We start from the raw sequence: 18,364 nt of genomic DNA on the forward strand, positions 1-18,364 counted from the left end.
GGAAAATTTACAAATATAAATTTTGACTTTATTTGCAAAATCTCTCTGGAAATTTGTAAAATGGGCATAACTTTTGCATACGAACTCGGATTAAAAAGTTTTATATATGAAAAATCATCTACTCGAAAAGTTACATCCGAATTTAACTGGGGAAACCCCGTTAAACATTTTCAAAATCCCTAAAAACCTAACACAAAAAAAGTTACGGGGCTTTCAAGATCTAGAGGCAAAAAAATTCAAAAAAAAAGGTTTTGAATTTTTTTTAATTTTTTTTTCAAAAAATGATACGTAATATGACCGGGAAGTTTGAAATATTTTTCAAAATTTCAATGAACATGAACAAAGTCCTAGACATCAACAAGGTATAATAGGATTGATATGCTACATATATCAACAAGTGCCTGTGAAGTGAGCTGTTGCTGGGGTTGGATAGAACTCTGAAGTTAAGCGTGCTTGGGCTGGAGTAGTGTGAGGATGGGTGACCTTTCAGGAAGTTTGACCACGGAGTGCGATTTGACCTGAAATTAAGCATATTGACCCGAGATTAAGACATAATGACCTGAGATTAAGAAAAAAATGAAAAAAAATTTGAATTTTTTTGAAAAAAATTAAAAAAAATCTGAAAAAAAATTTGAAAAAAAATTGTTACTAATGGCGCACTTCTATGTGGTGCGCCATTAGTATACCAGATACTAATGGCGCACCGTGGGCCATACTAATGGCGCACCAGCGATGCGCCATTAGAATACCAGATTCTAATGGCGCACCACAGGTGCGCTATTAGAAAAAAAATTCTAATGGCGTGATGCTAGTGGCGCACTAGTAGTGCGCCATTAGTAGCGAAAATAGGTGCGCCACTAGCAGCCCTTTTTCTAGTAGTGTGGATGAGAACTTCGAGGTGGATACATTAAGTCACAATGACAAGTCTTTTTTCGTAATTAAGCATGACTTATGTTTCATTTGCTTCAACTTTTTATTTTATTTTTTCACTATTCTACTAGCGTATCACCTGTCATGCAAGAATTTTTGTCTTGGATAAGATAGGTTTCAGTCCTAACGAAACTATGGAGGTAAAAAAAAATTACTTGAAGACCGAGCATGATTATACCGTCAACGTCAAATTATACAATGCAGACACATACACCTATTTTGAATGCAAAACTTGGCAAGAACTATGCAAGGCTTATGTATTTGAGCCTGATATGGTTATCACCTTTGATATTCGTCTGGAAGATGATATTGAAGGTAATATAGACATCTGGGTCGATGTGCAGACGCCTCCAGTTCTACCATTATGTGAGTTTCTCAACCATATTTATATCTTCGATATGAGATTATTTGAACCAATTGAATAATTAATAGATCTCAATTTATATTGACAGCTTATTTCCAATCAAGCAAACATGTCCAGCGCTTGGTAGACAGGACCGTCCACTGTCCCGGGGCTGAACTAAACTGCGAGGAGACAAGTCATTATGTTTCATGGCTTGAGGATCTTGATGCTGTCAAGACAAATTTTTTCCTGCACTTAGAAATGTTAGTACTCAAAACATGCGACCAATAGTGTTCGTACTGAACTACGGTCACATATATTTAGGAAAGATGGTAAGATTTCTACTATTTCTCCTCAGTGCATCTTTTGCATACATTATTTTTTTAAGCTAAACTTCATTGCTAAGTATGTTACTATATGATGTTCTTCAACAGGGACTCCCGATGAATGTTGTGCCTGATTGGATCGAGACTAAAGGTACCATGAATATTGTTAGCTTACGGCTAAGATATCCTACAATATACTTTAGTGCATTCAGGATTTCTAATAGCGAGGAATGCTTAATAATAAAAGACTGGAGCAAAATTGTGAATGATCACAGAGAAGTACTAGGGGGCAGCAATCAGAAGCGCAACCCACGATTAGGAGACAGGTTCATCTGCATGCTCCAATATGATGAATCAGGAAAGTTATATATGTTCTATGCTATTTTACCTGAGAGAGAGCAGAAGGAGTGATTAATTAGCTAGTTCATGCTCTTAGTACTTGTCCTCTCATGTCCGTGTTCTTCGTCCTGAACTTAATCTCAAAGAGTGATTTGCTTTTGTGGTGTTATGAACGCTTATAATATCATTACCATGTTGAACTCAATGATATCTTTGCTTCTGGTACAAGTGAATGATTTTTCTTTAAGCTAGTGTTGGTGGTGATTAGATAGCGATAATGACTATATGATGATTAAGTAGTGGTAATGAGACGACTATTATATGATGATTTTTAGCTAGCTATGAAAACTGTTGTTGGTGATGATATATATGATGCAAGAGTTTTTATATTAATATGATGATGAGTTATTATATCATTTATGAAAGAAACTGCATATTAGTTTCAACTGGATGGATTCTAGCTAAGTGATCAAGTATATACCATATCCATATTACCTCGGTCACTTAATTAGATGATCAAGTATATATAATATCGATATGACATATACTTGATGACTTAGCTAGGATCCACATGCATCCAGTCAAACTAATCTGCGGTACATTCACCTAATGATTTAACAACTCATTATAATGTAAAACAATCACTAAATGAAATTAAAAACACAAAATTAAAGTAAAAATAAAAAATAAACCAAAACACACCCAAACATTTAGTACTGGTTGGTGTTACCAACCGCTACTAATGTCCTACGCGCCCATGAAGCTGGCTCGTGCCACGTGGTTGCCCTTTAGCATCGGTTCGTGCTGAATTGGTACTAAAGGGGGGAGGGGGGGCTTTAGTGCCCACACTTTAGTGCCGGTTACTGAACCAGCACTAAAGGGCCTTACGAACCGGTGCTACTGCTCGGTTCTGCACTAATGCAAGTGCAACAGTAGTGGCCAAGGGTGGGCTAGCTTAGCTACTCGTACTGTTTCGGTATTTCACACAGTTATAGGAGAGTGTATGTATCCTGTGCAAGAATCAACAAGTTAGTGCTCTTGAGTGTCGGCCAGTGTCACCAAATTGGGCAGGTTCATTCTCCTGTACACGTGGGCCGCTACATCACTTGAAATGAATCCCCAACTCCACTGGCGGTGCGAATGAAGATGCATATAAATATGCATAGGTCAACAATTTGGGTAGGTACAACCTCCTTTTTGAAAAAAAAACAATTTTGGTAATATGAATATGAATAGATTATAGGGGGTGCTAGCTAGCTAGGGCTAAGGACGGCTCAACAAACACGTACCATTGCGTCGAGCAGGACGTAGAAGACCACTAACTTGTTCAATAATTATGAGGGAAATGCTAATAATCAACCGGCGGATCACTCGGCCGCATCCACCGCTGCTCCAATCACCATGCGTCTCTCTTCACGCCACACTTAGTCTTATCTCCTTGGCTTAAAAGCATTATGTGTTTGCTACAGTGAATTATCACCCAAGGTGTTTTTTGCAACCCATGCTGTGTTACAATGAGGTTCTGCAACAGGATCTATGTTGCAAAAAAAGTTTTGAATTTTCTTTCCACAACCGGACCTCTGTTGCAAAAACATTATGTAACAGGACCTCTGTTGTAAAAATTTCTGCAACATGAGCTTTGTTGCAAAAAAATTCGTAACACGACATCTGTTGCGAAAGTTTTCGCAACACCGTCATTGTTGCAATTGTAACAATGCGTCTGGGTCATAGGTTGACACTAGATCTAACGGCTGCCGAGCCGGCGGATATTTTTTAAAAATCCACCGGCCGACGCCTAATGTCCCCCTAATTATGATGAGAAAGTTTAATCATGACGGAGTAGGATATCCAAAACCATGGAAACTATTTGAAGAAAACGAAAACACGATAGAAGCAAAATCAGGTTATGAGATGAGATAGGCGCCAAATGGCCGACTGATTGAAATTGAGAACGACAATCCAAGAGAAGAAAAAGAAGAAGACGATGACACGACATAATTTTTCTTTTTGCGGGAACGACGACGACATAAGCTACAGCCTACAGCTTAGTTGCAGTGCAGCACCGATGCGAAACAGGATGAGGCGGTGATGCATGCTCAGGTAGATGTACGTACGAGCTCAATGCAACATCGACCTCGATTGAATATATACGAACATTTTCGCACGCTACATTCGTTTTAGCGGATGGGCACCAGATCGAGTCCTGCACGCGAACGACAGAAATCGATTATCAATAAGTGCAACGCGACGAAAGGTGATGCGATTCTCAGCAACAGTGGAAGCCAATAGCCTAATCATCGTGTACAATAAACAAGTTGAGGTTCTTGATGAGTGTCGGCCAGTGCCGCCAAATTACTTCTCCTGTTGGCGCCACGGGGGAGCGGGGCCGACCAGGGTCACCACTAGAGCCACGTCACTGGATTAGTTAGTTAAAATCAATTCTGAAACTCGATCGGTGGTGCAAAATGAGCTACTAGGATGCATGAATATATGGTTAGCTATGCAACTTAGCTAGCTAGGGTTGGTGACGGCTCAACAGACATGTACGATTGCGCGCGAACAGCGAAAGAAGATGTCCGACGGTCCAGAGCACTGCTCCAGCCGAATCCATGCATGCATGTGCATGGAGCTTTTCTTTAGGCGATGATGGAGCTAAATTATGTATAGCTAGCCCCACGGCCTCTCGCACGTTCTTCCAAAAGCATGTCCAAATCACCTTCTAATGGCATGTACAACGATGTACAGTCAGCTGTCTATATATAAGGGGTGACAGTTAGGATTTTAGATGAGGTGGAAGAGAGAGAAAGAGGAGGCCGTCGGTAAATCTGCAGACGGGCGATTCGCGTGAAACTCGCTAGCTATCGATGCCTTTTTTCCCATTGTATGGATGGGTGTCTGCCTTCTTCCTGAAGCCATGGCGAGCCTGTTGTCTTGTGCTCGTGGATCTCAGCGAGCGGCGGCGCCAAACATCTCCTTGTCCTCGTGGATCCACATTTGACGTTCTTCTGTTCTTCCCCTCCAACGCCGCTGGTGCTGCCGCTTCTGTACTCCCGGCCAGACGACGGCACGACGCTGCCGTTGCCGCTCTTCTACACGTCTACCGTTTGAAATCCATCACCGAACCTTGCTTCGATCGATGGTAGCTATATGCATTGATTTCTGAATTTTATTGCCCCACAGTTTGATTGATGAACGATGAGTTTCAATTCTAGCAGAGAAAATAGACAGACTAGAAGATTTCTTGTTGTGTGATGCTAAGAATTGGCAGAATCAGAGGTTCAACAACGAAGGGAGAGTATAGTACAGGGGAAAGAAGAATAAGATTTACTATACTGCACCGAATAAGCAGCAAAGCTGATCAGAGATTACATGTAATTAGTGTCAATGTACAAGTTTTTAGCATTCCACGCAACGGCAATTTTGATAGCAGACACCCCAAAAGACACCCTGTTGTAGGACGTGTCTATAGCGCTCTCCTTACATGACGTGGATACATATTATAGACAGTTGCCGTCTAGTCTAATGTATAAGATCCATCGGTGCAGCTAGCCGACGCACAAATGGACTTAATTAATCAGGTGCACACATGCATCTACAGGGACGCAAAGATTCACATAATCTCATCAAAGCACACATCCATCAAGCTATATAGCTAAGTTCATCTCCAACGTCGACCCTCAAACCCGTCCAGATCATCCTCTCCGCATGTGTTTTATCATCTAACACAGGCCCGTAGTCGTTTGCGAACCAGTTCGGTTTCGTTTTTTTGCAAACCGGAAGCAAGCCCTATGAGGGGGAAGGGGGCTCTACTGGCATCCGGACCACTGGCACGCACGCGTTCGACAACCCGAACCCACCCAAAACCCTCTCCCATACTTTCTCTCATTCCCGCTTGTCGGGGATATACCCCGCGGCGTAACCCGGCCTGATATATGACCCGACTGGAGCCTGGCGACTCACAGGTGACCCGCCCGAGCTTTGCGACTCATTAGTGACCCGACGGGCGAGTCAGATGAACGATAAGACAAAACTGCCCATAAGGTGACTCATGGGAAGGCCAACTCACGTTATGGTGGGCCGGCTTGAGAAGGAAGACATAAGGAATATTTCCCTTACAAGGGGAGCAAGACTATGATTCCACTTGTAATAGAATAGTCCTAATCTTGCTATGACTTCATATGTAACCCGCCCCTCTAACTTATATAAGAAGGGGTAGGGCATCCCAAAAGGGACAAGTTGAGGGAGACAAGTCTGGAGGAGACAGACAAGTCAATAGCTCTCAAGGGAGAGCTAGAGAAAAAGCATCCTTGTAATTGTGAGCATCATGATGAATATCAATGAAGCAGGATGTAGCCTTTTACCTCCAACGTGAGGGCCCAAACCTAGGTAAAACCTCGCGTCTCTCGTCCCACTCAACCCCTCTCAAGCTACCACGTAGATGCGTTGGCCTCATGACTAAGTCCTCACACTAGGACATCTGTCGTGATAAAACCACAACACCGCTCGAAGCGGTCAACGTCGCTCCCGAGCGTTATAGCCGCATTTATGATGGCCCAGAGCGGATGTGACCTCTCTCTGGAGCTGCCATTGAAGTGGCATGCGCGCGTCATATTTCGTGAACGAGCCGAGCCAAGCTCGGACTTACATCATGCGTGCGCTTTATTTTTGCTGATCAGGAATGGTTAATTAGTGAGATTAGTACGAGCCACAAATGGAAGTGCAACTGCCCAAGACTTTGGACCGTGGGTTATTTGCCGACATGGTCGTGGGCCTAAGCCCAAGCCCATGACTCCCTATTCGACGGCCTATATATTGGAGACGTTGCTCTCTCCAGTCGACACACTCAGTTCCTCATTGCACATAACCCTAGCCGTCATCTACTGTTCCACTCACTGTTGCTGCTTTCAGTGATCCCATCCCACTACTAGGGAAAAGCTTATACACATACGCTTACTAGTAGCGCGGGTTTATACCCCTCGCTATTGCTACTTACTAGTAGCGCGGGTTTTTACCCCTTGCTACTACTAAGTTGATAGTAGGAGCGCGGGTTTTTAACCCTTGCTGCTACTAAACGGTTTCTACCGTGCCCCCCGGGACATGCCGTAGTAGTAGTGAGGGTTATAAACCCGCGCTACTACTAAGTTGATAGTAGTAGCGCGGGTTTTTATCCCTCGCTACTACTAAGCGGTCTCTACCGTGTCCCCGGGACATGCCATAGTAGTAGCGAGGGGTAAAAACCCGCACTACTACTAAGTACTTGGTATTTTAACAGCCCTGAAATCCCAATCTCCTCGTCCAAATCACTTCTCTCCCCGTCCCTCTCCTCCTCTCTCTCCCCATGGTGCTCCTGCACATCCACGTCTCCTCCTCCATGGCAACTGCCAGCCTCGCGCCGCGACGTCTCCCTCAAATCCGGCGACCTCCTCTTCCACCGTAGCCTCTCCTTCCTCCTCCTCCTCCTCCGTTGCCCCTCCTTCCTCGTCGTCCTCCTCCTCCTCCACTGGAAGGAGAGGAAGATCCAGCAGAGCGCCGCCCATGACGATGGCCAGATCTCTGATGGGCGCAACCCATGGCGTCATCTAGGGTTTCGGCTCCAACTCCGGCGGCCACTGGTGAGTTGCTGCACCTACTCCTCTCTATATCTCTCTTCCTCTTCTAAGCCTTGTCTCTTCTTTGTAGCAGCAGCAAAGGAGAGGTGTGGAGAAGAGTTGGATGGGGAAGCCCCATCTCCATGGACGACTTCATCCCCTCCAGGATCAACATCGGCCATGGATGAACAGGACGATGACGCCTAGCAGCAGCAGACATGGCTGGAATTTATTTTTTTATTTCCTAATTAGTTAGCAGTAGCGAGGGTCCAGAACCACACTACTACTAGTTAGTAGTAGCGTGGGTGGTACGCACGCTACTACTAGGCTTTTCCATAGTAGTGTACCGTGGACCGTGTGCACGAACGTTTGGGTGAGCGGGCCTCCGGAACCCCATCGATTGCGATCTTGCACCGGGAGAAGGGCGATGGAGGTTTTGGGGAGCGTCTCGGTGCGACCGCTCTCTGTTCGTCTCTATCCTCATCCTCTGCTTCGACTACTTCCCCTACATCGATAGTCGGACACCATGGCTGATGTCGACGCTGCAAAGAAGAAGGTCGCGGACGAAGCCCTAGCCGCCACCGCTGCATTAGCCTGGCCTATAGGGCGGTATGACCAGTACATCTCAAAACCATGCATGACACAGCCGTCGGATTATCTCAAAACCTTTCTTAACACGTATTTTTTTTATGCCCCAGCCGCCACCGAGGTAGTATCATACACTAGTATCATATGCATGATACTAGAATATGATACTCCCCACTACAACCAACCTAATATACCCAGCAGTTTCTCACTCAGAGTATTATTGGGAAATATGGCAATTCTAGGTACTCCCTTATTTTCGTTTTATTGGGCTCATCTTGAAAATCACATCAACCAAAGAGGATATATTACTTTTTTGCGAGAAAACTTCCAATCTATTCATCTTCAATCATGATAGTACAACATATTAATGTACATGCGTGACTCTTTCACTCCTTCATGCACGTTTGATTCTAGTAAATTGAGAACAAAAGTTTGACAGAATTTAATGTAAATATAGATATAGTTCTTACTTTTGAAATAGGCCCTTTAATCCAGAAGAGAGGGGGTATTGTCGGATTGTCTCAAAACCTTTTTTAACACATAATTTTTTATAGATTCTAATTTGTAATATAATTTTATACAAAAATGTCATTGGCATCAAATCGTCAATCACGGTAAAATTTGTATTAAAAAATACATGCAAATCATTGGCGGTGTCAGACTCTTCTTTCTACTTCCGCTGGCGGCTTGGTGTGGGGAAAACTACGAGACTTCTCTCGGCCTCCCTCTCAGTCTCAGCGGAGGAAACTTTTTTTCTTTTGATGGGAAAGAAAAATCAGCGGAGGAAACTTGTTAAAACAGAGAAGTTTGTAAGGGTAGCGGCCTAACAGCCGGCCTGCTCCTGGTAATAAAAACTTAATCATAATAAGAAAATTTAATGATGACGGATCATATTATCCAAAACCAGGGGGAGCTAGTTGAAGAAAATGAAAACAGTAGCAGGGAAGCGGGATAAAATCAGGTCATGAGACGAGACAGATGGTGAGCTAATGAAATTGAAAACGACAGTCCAAGAGAAGAGGACGACGACACAAGGTAGCTACAGTGCTGCAGTAATGCGAAACAGGGTGAGACGGTGATGCATAACGATCAGGTAGATGCAGAAGGAGCTGAATGCAACATCGATCTCGATCGCACAAAAGAATTTTCACACGCTACATTCGTTTAGCGGATCGGACACCACAGTCCTTCAAGTCTGATGCGAGGATGTGATTCTCAGCAACAGTGGTAGCCAATAGCCTAATCATCGTGTGCCATGCAAAGAAGTCAGCTTCTCGAGTGTCGGCCAGTGCCGCCAAATTACTTCTCCTTTACAAAAAGTAGACTAGGGCCCGACTAAACCAGTGTGAGCACGTCGAGCCACGGCGCCATAGATTAGTTAGTGATAAAATGAATTCCTAGACTTAGACTTTTTTTAAGAGGTAATATCACTGGTAGTCGCTAAACTTGCGTTGGATGTGCAGTTTAGTGCTACAACTTTAAAAATACGGATTTCCGATCAGTTAACTTGCGTTTAGGTTCATATACGGTCACTCTCGTTGACTGCCCGCGTATTTGCCGATGACATGGCATGCCACACAAGCAGAGGCCCACTGTCAGTGACACATGCCGTTTCAAGGAGTCGCATGCGTGGTGTTTTTGCACAGACCTCCCTGCACTTATTTTCTTTTGCACAAAAATGTCCCTGCGGACAGTGGCCCCACCAAAACCCGGTCACCAGCGTGTTTATATAGCGTGCGTCGAGGGCGGGAAATAACACTGTGGCGAGCGGGCTAATGGCGGGAAATGGCTTTGAAAGAAGTACTGGATGGCGGGAATGAGCTTGTGAAAGCGGGAGTAGTCACGGGTGTCGCCGGCGCGTATCTCTTACATCTGTCAGACGTACGGGCGGTGGAGCAAAGGAAAGAGATGGTACAAATAGTTGGTACAAAAGACTTGAGTACACGTAACTGAACAAATTAGTCTCACTGCCCGAGTGGCTAGATGGTGTGGGTTGTTGCTAGCATGGTCTGGGTACGAATCCCAGGCCACTCATTTTTTTGGTTTATGACTGTGAACATATCTGCAGAATGTATTTGAGCATAAAAATGTCAGTAAAACAATGAAAAAAGCAGGCCACTTTTTCGGGCATATGTGCAGACTCAGTTTAGCTTATGGCTATGAACATATCTGCAGTATGTATTTGAGCATAAAAATCTCAGTAAAACAATTCAAAAAGCAGGCCACAAGCCACTTTTTTGGGCATATGACAGTAAGCATATGTGCAGACTCAATTTAGCTTATGGCTATGAACATATCTGCAGAATGTATTTGAGCATAAAAATCTCAGTAAAACAATTCAAAAAGCAGGCCACTCTTTTTGGGCATATAACAGAAAACATATGTGCAAACTCAATTTAGCTTATGGCTGTGAACATATCTGCAGAATGTATTTGAGCATAAAAATCTCAGTAAAACAATTCAAAAAGCAGGCCACTCTTTTTGGGCATATGACAGAAAACATATGCGCAAACTGATTTTGGGCATATGACAGTAAACATATGTGCAAACTGATTTTGGGCATATGACAGTAAACATATGTCATAGCTCCAAACTGGGAGAAGTAGCGAACAAAATCCATACTAAACAGGGAAATTAGTACTGACAAAAGCATGGTTTATTTGTCGTGTAAACGTAAGCAGAACAAGGTCTTTTTTCCTGATTTACCCCAACAAAAGGAGCAGTTCATTCATGAACTATTCTACACAAAAGTTCATTCATGAACTTCATCACTTGGTCATCCAACTACAGAGATAGGAAATCATGCATGTCCTAAGGCCAGCCATCTCCAAACAGGCCATCTTGGGGTGCATTTTGGCTCACAAGTACCTCTTCTTCTCCCTACATAAAAAGTGGTGGTTGCTGGCTGCTTTGTCCATCATTTCCAAAAAGCAAGTTGTAGAATCATGGAGCAGCAGCCCTTGCTCCTCTGGGAGGATTACTTCCACTTGGGTAATTGCCACCTCTAGTTGCACTTGGAGCAGTTCCTCCCCTTGTTGCATTGCTTACTATTCTGCCGCCCCTTGTTGCATTGCTTGCACTTCTTCCTCCCCTTCTTGCATTGGTACCACTTCTACCACCCCTTGTTGCATTTCTTGCACTTCTTCCTCCTCTTGTTGCATTGCTTCCACTTGTTCCTCCTCTCACCCTGCCCCTGGACATGGCTGTTGTCACCCTGCCTATAGGGATTGTGTCCCTAGCATTAGCAATAAAGCTAGACTCAGGCAGGGGACCAAAGTCCATAGGTGCAGGGTATGTAAATTTTTCCTGCCAATATAGTTAACAGATAACATATCATATGAGCAATTGTTAATTCGGAAAAAATATATTCCAAAAAGAACCAACACTGCATATTTTACCCTTTCCCGCATCTTGTAAACCATAGAATCTGGAGTTTGTGTTGGATCAAACTGTGGGTAAACTCTGTGTGGCATAATGTTCTACAGAAGTACAAGTAATATATCAATGTACAAGAAAAGATGTAAGAAACTTACAGCAATTATGCTTGGATCATTGTATTCTTCTTCTGATTCCCCAGGTGCTTCCTCGGTAGGTGGTTGATTCACGTGTTTGTAATGCCCTTTCTTGTTATGATCAGCGCCCCCACAAACAGAGCAATGCATGCTAACACCATGCTTGGTCAACTTCCTAACTCCTTTCTTATCCTTCTTCTCCTCTGGATCTTTTTTCCTACTTTCCTTGGGCCTGCCCATTACTTTGGTGTATATGGGTGGAAAAACAGGATTGCCATGCATCTTTTCCCATTCCTCTGGATCCCTCATTGGCCTCATATTGAAGCCATACCACTTCTTGTACTCCTCAATAGTGTAGCATGAATGGACCATGCTCTCAGGCTCAATTCTCTCATGCCTAAAACAAGCAATTGCATGATGACAAGGTATACCAGACAATTCCCACCTTTTGCAGTTACAGCTCAACATGTTCAGATCAACAATGTAAGTGTTGTTTAATGAGATAACCTGGAATACACCTCTTCCATACTCCCTCACCCTGCAATTTTTTGCCCACTCAACATACTTGTCCAGCTTCTTCTGTATCTTGGGGCAAAGCCTGCCTGTCCACTTTTCTGCCTCCCTTTGCTTACCAACCATCCTATTTGAAGTCTTCCAGAAGATGTAATCCAGCATTGATTTAATTGGCAACTCTCTACCATCCAAAATGTAGCTGCAAATTTGCACAAATATGTGTTCACACAATCAATGAAAGCAAATGCAACAGAAATCAAGCAATACATCATACTTGCAAACAATGAAACTAACCTGTTAAACACCTCACACATGTTATTCAGCAATATATCACACTTGCAGAAAGGGTCAAAGAAAGCTTTGATCCAAGTTCTTGGGGACAAGTTCTCAACCCAATTGAATGCTGCAAAGCTGTGATCTCTCATCTTATCCATGTTTCTGGTGTAGGCAGCTTCATTAGTGGATCTTGCTATGGCCCAGAGGTCATTCTTCAGTTGTTCACCCTTGTGTACTTTGTGGAAATTTTGGTAAATGTGCCTAACACAGTTCCTATGTTCTGAATCAGGGAAAACTTTCTTCATAGCATTCGTCAAACCCTACAACAACATAAACATCACTTAACATATAATGATATTCTATCGAGCTATCGAGCTAAAATCGAGCGAGCCAACATTGGCTCAAGATCGGCTTGTTTCTTGGTCGAGCTACATAAAGTGTTCAAACTTAGCTCGTTTCTTTTCGAGTCGATCTCGAGCGATTCACGAGCCTCGAGCTTTTCTTGCATCCTAGTTCCAGAACTTTGGAATAGAACATTTTACAAATAAAAGAACAAAAAAACTATGACTCACCTTCTGTCTGTCACTCATAATGGTGAATGTTGATGTATTGATTATATTCAGGTCATCCTTCAAAGAGGCTAGAAACCACTCCCAACTGTGTGTTGACTCCACTTCACATATGCCAAATGCTATAGGAAAGATACAATCATTTGGATCAATCCCAACTGCTGTCAATATATTCCCCTTATATCTTGTTTTGATGTGACAACCATCAAGGAAAATTATTGGTCTGCAACCCTTCAAAAAACCCCTCTTACATGCATCATAAGACCAGTACAATGTTGAGAAGTGGTCCTTTGTGACCTTGGCCTTGTCATCAAACACTTCCTTTGTGCACAAGAAAAATAGGCTTCCTGGATTGCTCCTTCTCAACTCCTGCCCATAGTCCCATAAAGTGTTGTATTGATCATCATCTTCTCCCCTGATTTCTTTAACGGCTGCTCTTCTTGCCCTTCCCAACTTACTCCTGTGAGCAACTAAGTTAAATTCTTGTTCCACCTTCTCTGAAAATTTCAGTAAGGGCATTTTCTCATTGCCTCTGAACTCTTCTCTGAACTGTTTAGTAAGAAAGGGAGCAGTAAGCACTTTCAGATCCCAAGCTTTGGTGCAAGTATGTTTGTCAGTATACTTCTTGATCTGAATGCTGCTGGATCTATTGTCCTTGCCTGCCTTCAAGTACCAAGTACAATCATCCTTGCATACTGCCTCTAATGACCTGTTAGTATTCCTGAGCTTCCTCACCTTCACTCTATTTCTGACACTATATGCATTGAGAGCATGTCTCAGCTCTATCATGTCTGCAAATACCATACCTAGCTTAAACACTAGTGCGTTCAGGTCTGTGGTAGGGTTGAAAACACTGAATTTATGCTTCAACTTCTCTTTCTCTTCTCTTGACATATTCAAATGACTGTCCTCCAGTGCATCTTCTAGGAGTTCTGCTTCATAGTCAGAAAATTCAGTCTTCTCTATGTGGTCATCTACATTTTTGTCAACATGTGCATCAAACATGTCATCGTCACCATCTTGGACATCAAAGTCTCTCTCATAAAAATCCTCATCTGTTAACTCATCCTGAACATCACCCTCTTCTTCACTGCTCTGACCATGCTCCTCTCCTTGCTCTTCCTCCACTGCAGCTGTAAACCCAGAAGTTAGTTCCTTCACCATATGACATCCTCCTCTTTGTTTTCCTTGATACATTCTGTCTTGGACTCTTTCCTTTCGCTGAGCAGCTAACATTTTCTTTTCCATTGGGTTTTGTGGGAGTAATGACCTTAGGCAGTTCTATCACTCCAGTAATCAAAACATCATCATCTGATGACTGCAAAGTTTCACCATGATCTACTACAAGCAGTAGGTTCTTATGCTCTATTGTTGCAATAATCATAAGAACAATATCTGCATCACATTGCATAAGCTTAAGCCCATCAGCAACGGTCTTCCCTGGTTGGCACCAATACACATCTAATTTGGAGGCTTCCATGTCATGTCCCAGTTGTGAAAGAAAATCCTTGATCCATAACATTGACCCACAGAAGAAACCCTTGTGGTGGATCTGAACACTAAACAAGCCATCAAAATCACCTGCATTGTGAAAATAAAAAAAGTTCAGTAAGTAGGGTACGTCGAATTTACTGAAGAAAAATTCAGTTAACAAGTAAATAAGTACAACACAAGTTCAACAGCTAATTATCTATTACAGTACACATTTTGAGTACATTTTCAGTACACGCATTCAGCAGCTAATTATCCATTACAGTACCAATAGAGCACACAATCTTAAAAAAACAGAGTACACGCATTCAGTGTCAAAAAAATTCAGTTAACTGCATGCAGTTTCTGAAATTCAGAGTACACACATTTAGTGTCAAAAAATTCAGTTAACTGCATGCAGTTTCTGAAATTCAGAGTAAACACATTCAGTGTCAAAAATTTCAGTAACTGCATGCACTTTCTGAAATTCAGAAGTTCAGTTAACATCTTGCCCTTCCCAGTACAAACATCAGACATTTTTCAACTATACAATCTAACCAAACAGGGGACCTAGACCTTCCCGAACCCTAGTTCGATTTGCAAACAGCGGGCCTGGACCTTCAAAATCCAATCCGTCCTTTCAAGATCGGTTAAGAACAGCGCGTCCATACGAGAAACTATCAAAGATAATGGCCATAACACATGAACCCTAGATACGCGAAACGGGGCAGGAAGAAGACGACCAGGAGCAGATGAGAGAAACTAGACGGAGGAGAGCAGGGAGGGGTGGGGGTGGGGGGGGGGGGGGCAGACGTACCATGCGACGGCGCAGCTTCGCCCGGACGTCGACGACGCGGTTCATACATCGCCTCTGACGACGGCCGCCGTCAAGCACCGCCTCCTCCGCCTCCGCCTCTGTTTGATCGGGAAACCAAGCGGTGGGGAGTTAGAATGAATGGCCAGAGATATTGGGGTACCGCTCCGCAAATATGCACAGTTGGCTTGCTCTCGCCCTTGCAGGGACATTTTTGCGCAAAAGAAAATAAGTGCAGGGGGTCTGTACAAAAACACCACGCACGCGACTCCTTGAAACGGCCTGTGTCACTGACAGTGGGCCTCTGCTTGCGTGGCATGCCATATCATCGGCGAATACGCGGGCAGTCAATGAGAGTGACCGTATATGAACCTAAACGCAAGTTAACTGACCGAAAATCCGTATTTTTAAAGTTGTAGCACTAAACTGCACATCCAACGCAAGTTCAGTGACTACCAGTGATATTACCTCTTTTTTAAAAGGAGGACCATCCTCAGCATCTGTATCAAGTGACGCACACATCCATTGTGTTGTTGCAGCTGGGGTAATTGGTATCTTCATGATATTAATATATTCTCTCTCTTAAAAAAGCTAGCTAGGGCCGATGACAGCTCAGCAAACAGGTAGTACGGTGGCGCGCGAAAGAAGAAGACGTCCGAGGGTCCAGCACTGTTGCAGCCGCATATGCATGTGCATGGAGCGTTAATTTCGTTTGGAGATGATGGAGCTCATTAGCCGGACGTTCCTCCAAAACCATGTCCAAATCACCTTTTGAAATTGTGGTGAGTGCACATGCGAGATGGATCCATCGGAGCGGCTAGCGGTCGCAAATGGACTTAATTAATCAGGTACACACATGCATCTACAGGACACAAAGATTCACATAATCTCATCATGCATGCATCCATCGATCTAGTAGCTAGAGCTGTCTTACTTGTCCTCTTTCAACTAGCCATGTTCGTTCTGCTCGTTTCCAATGATTATGATTTGTGCCTTTTTCTTCGCCTCAGTTATCGGCACGGTATATTCAGTTAAAAAAAAGAAATTTATCGGCAGCCAATCGTCATTTTAAGTTCTTTTTGTTTTTGCGAATGAATCGTCATTTTTAGTTCGTCGGTATGTCTTGAATTTTCAGCACAATGACTTGGCCTCGGCTGTGTGTGGGTGCGGCCGGGATCATGTGGAGGTGTGGCAGATGCTGGAAGCGGGACAATGACGACTCTCTATGGCTTCCAGCATTTTGTCCTACGAAATATGGGGGCTCTCAACGCCGCGACGAGTCGTTAATGGATAGTGTCATAGTGATGTTGCTTGCGGTGATAGTTCGACGACAGGCATAGGTACTTTGGGTGAAAAGACTGAAAACCCTTGATATCGCATGTCTGGCTACATCAACGCGCGCATGGTAACCTTGTTGACAGAATTGGCTCCATACTATGTTTGACCTTCGGTTGAACTTGTTAATGTCGGCGCATGTGCAACGATTCCTTCTTGAAAGCATTGTTTAGGGGTAGTGTAGTTTTCGTCATTTGATCACATGTCATTGAGAAACAGTAAAACTGAGCAAGCTAGACCCAACGCTCCAGATCTGCTTTTTTTTTTTTTGAGGATCACTCCAGATCTGCTTAATCGCTCCGTCATCCCACTCCACGTGCTTGGGCCTGTTTTTGCGCCAGCCTGCTCGTTATGGGCCGACCAAACTTTCTTGGGCTGCTGCTCCGACGACCGCACGGCCCAGACCTCCTACTTGCGTCCTGGATTATGTCAAGATTTTCGGTGATGCGCATTCAGTGGTAGGAAACGTTCCCGTCGATGACGAGGTGTCTACAATGATTTCGTAAATTTTAAGATGATATGTCGGAGGTGCTCATAAGAGTAAGGTGTGCATGTGTGCGTTCTTAGGGATGAGTGCGTGCATGTGTATATGAACGCTTGCGTCTGTACTGTGTCTAAAAAAACTTCCATGCACACTCTAGCAGAAAAACTCATCATCAGGTCACCTAAAAAAAACCCATCATCGGCCCCTAATTTTATTTTATACTATATATTATTATATAATGTAAAAAAAAGAACCATCACCGTTTCCGATCCCTCGTCGCTCGACTCCGTCGGCGTGCCACGAAGGAGAAGATGGATGGGTCGACGTGGTGCCTCCCCCATCTCTTAACCTCTCCATTGATCGCCTCCTACAACTCCGCGTCTCCTCCCATCTCCTGCTCTCCGCAACCTGTGAGATCCCCAGCGATTGTGACGAATCAATGGCCTGCTGCGTTGGGACGTCGGATTGATAGCGGGATCTAGAAGACGGCGACGACAATAACTCTAACCCAAGGTGCAGAACGTCCCCGTCAAATTGGCCAAGCAACAGTTCGTACATGTATAAATTTATGATCTGCTCCCCTTCCGCTAAGATCCCCTATTCCGGAGTTGGTCAGGGCAGTCCCATCCATTCGTCATTCGTGAATAAAATCAGATGCTATTTCAGGTTTCTGTTACTGTACAAATGATCTGATGTTCAGCAATTTCCTTGCTTTCTTCTTGTTCCGCTGATGTGGATTCCCCAATCTTTTTATTTGGTGAACAACATGTGCTTCAATGCTTGTGTCAATGGCGGTTATATGATTTTTTCTGACATTTAAGATCCTCAATAACTAACAACGAGCTACGTTGCAGGATCCGGCAGAACACAAGTTGATGAATATCAATAACTAGATACACGTTCCAACTACTGGATGGAGCCTCCAAGGGCTGGAGCTGATCAAAATAAAAGGTATAGTGGAATGGTTAACCCTTATGTTTCGAGCATCACATAAAGTTTTCTACATTTCTACCTTCATACTGATTCCCTTGATACAAGAACCAAATCTAAAAATAATTCACCGCTTACCCAAATATATCCAGATGAATAGAAGGAAGAATACAATTAATCATTTACGTGTGATTGTATTTTCATTTTATAAATAATATACTGACATCTTCCTCTCCACTGTGTTAGACATGTTGATATTTGATGTCGTTAGATATACCAAACATTTTGGATTCTTCAATGTTACATTGATCAGTAAAAATATCTCAAATATATTTACATCTCCCTTT

General features: G+C 43.4%; 1 protein-coding gene across 3 annotated transcripts; it reads right to left on the bottom strand.

The window, feature by feature from the left end:
* Positions 1-10,645: 10,645 nt before the first annotated feature.
* On the bottom strand, positions 10,646-15,397 carry LOC123106163 (uncharacterized). Of its 3 annotated transcripts, none has more exons than XM_044528386.1 (5): positions 15,272-15,397; positions 12,988-14,565; positions 12,434-12,735; positions 11,648-12,338; positions 10,646-11,420 (listed from the first exon to the last, which is right to left on the bottom strand). In XM_044528386.1, exons 2-5 carry the CDS (start codon positions 14,230-14,232, stop codon positions 11,058-11,060), a joined length of 2,601 nt encoding a protein of 866 aa, XP_044384321.1. In that variant the 5' UTR covers positions 14,233-14,565; positions 15,272-15,397; the 3' UTR covers positions 10,646-11,057. The 3 variants fall into 3 exon arrangements, 2 of the variants coding, with proteins under 2 accessions (XP_044384321.1, XP_044384322.1); XR_006451222.1 differs by having other exon boundaries at positions 11,153-11,420; positions 11,513-12,338; XM_044528387.1 differs by lacking the exon at positions 10,646-11,420 and having other exon boundaries at positions 11,791-12,023; positions 12,134-12,338.
* Positions 15,398-18,364: the final 2,967 nt, after the last annotated feature.

This window comes from Triticum aestivum, chromosome 5A (assembly GCF_018294505.1).
Source record: "Triticum aestivum cultivar Chinese Spring chromosome 5A, IWGSC CS RefSeq v2.1, whole genome shotgun sequence".
In the NCBI taxonomy this organism is placed as follows: domain Eukaryota; kingdom Viridiplantae; phylum Streptophyta; class Magnoliopsida; order Poales; family Poaceae; genus Triticum; species Triticum aestivum.

Excerpts from the sequence above, each read along its gene's own strand:
- LOC123106163 (XM_044528386.1), bottom strand. The coding sequence starts at position 14,232 with ATGGAAAAGAAAATGTTAGCTGCTCAGCGAAAGGAAAGAGTCCAAGAC. Across the intron at positions 12,736-12,987 it reads TTATGAGTGACAGACAGAAG|GGTTTGACGAATGCTATGAA; the intron begins GTGAGTCATAGT and ends ATGTTGTTGTAG. Across the intron at positions 12,339-12,433 it reads ATGTGTGAGGTGTTTAACAG|CTACATTTTGGATGGTAGAG; the intron begins GTTAGTTTCATT and ends GCAAATTTGCAG.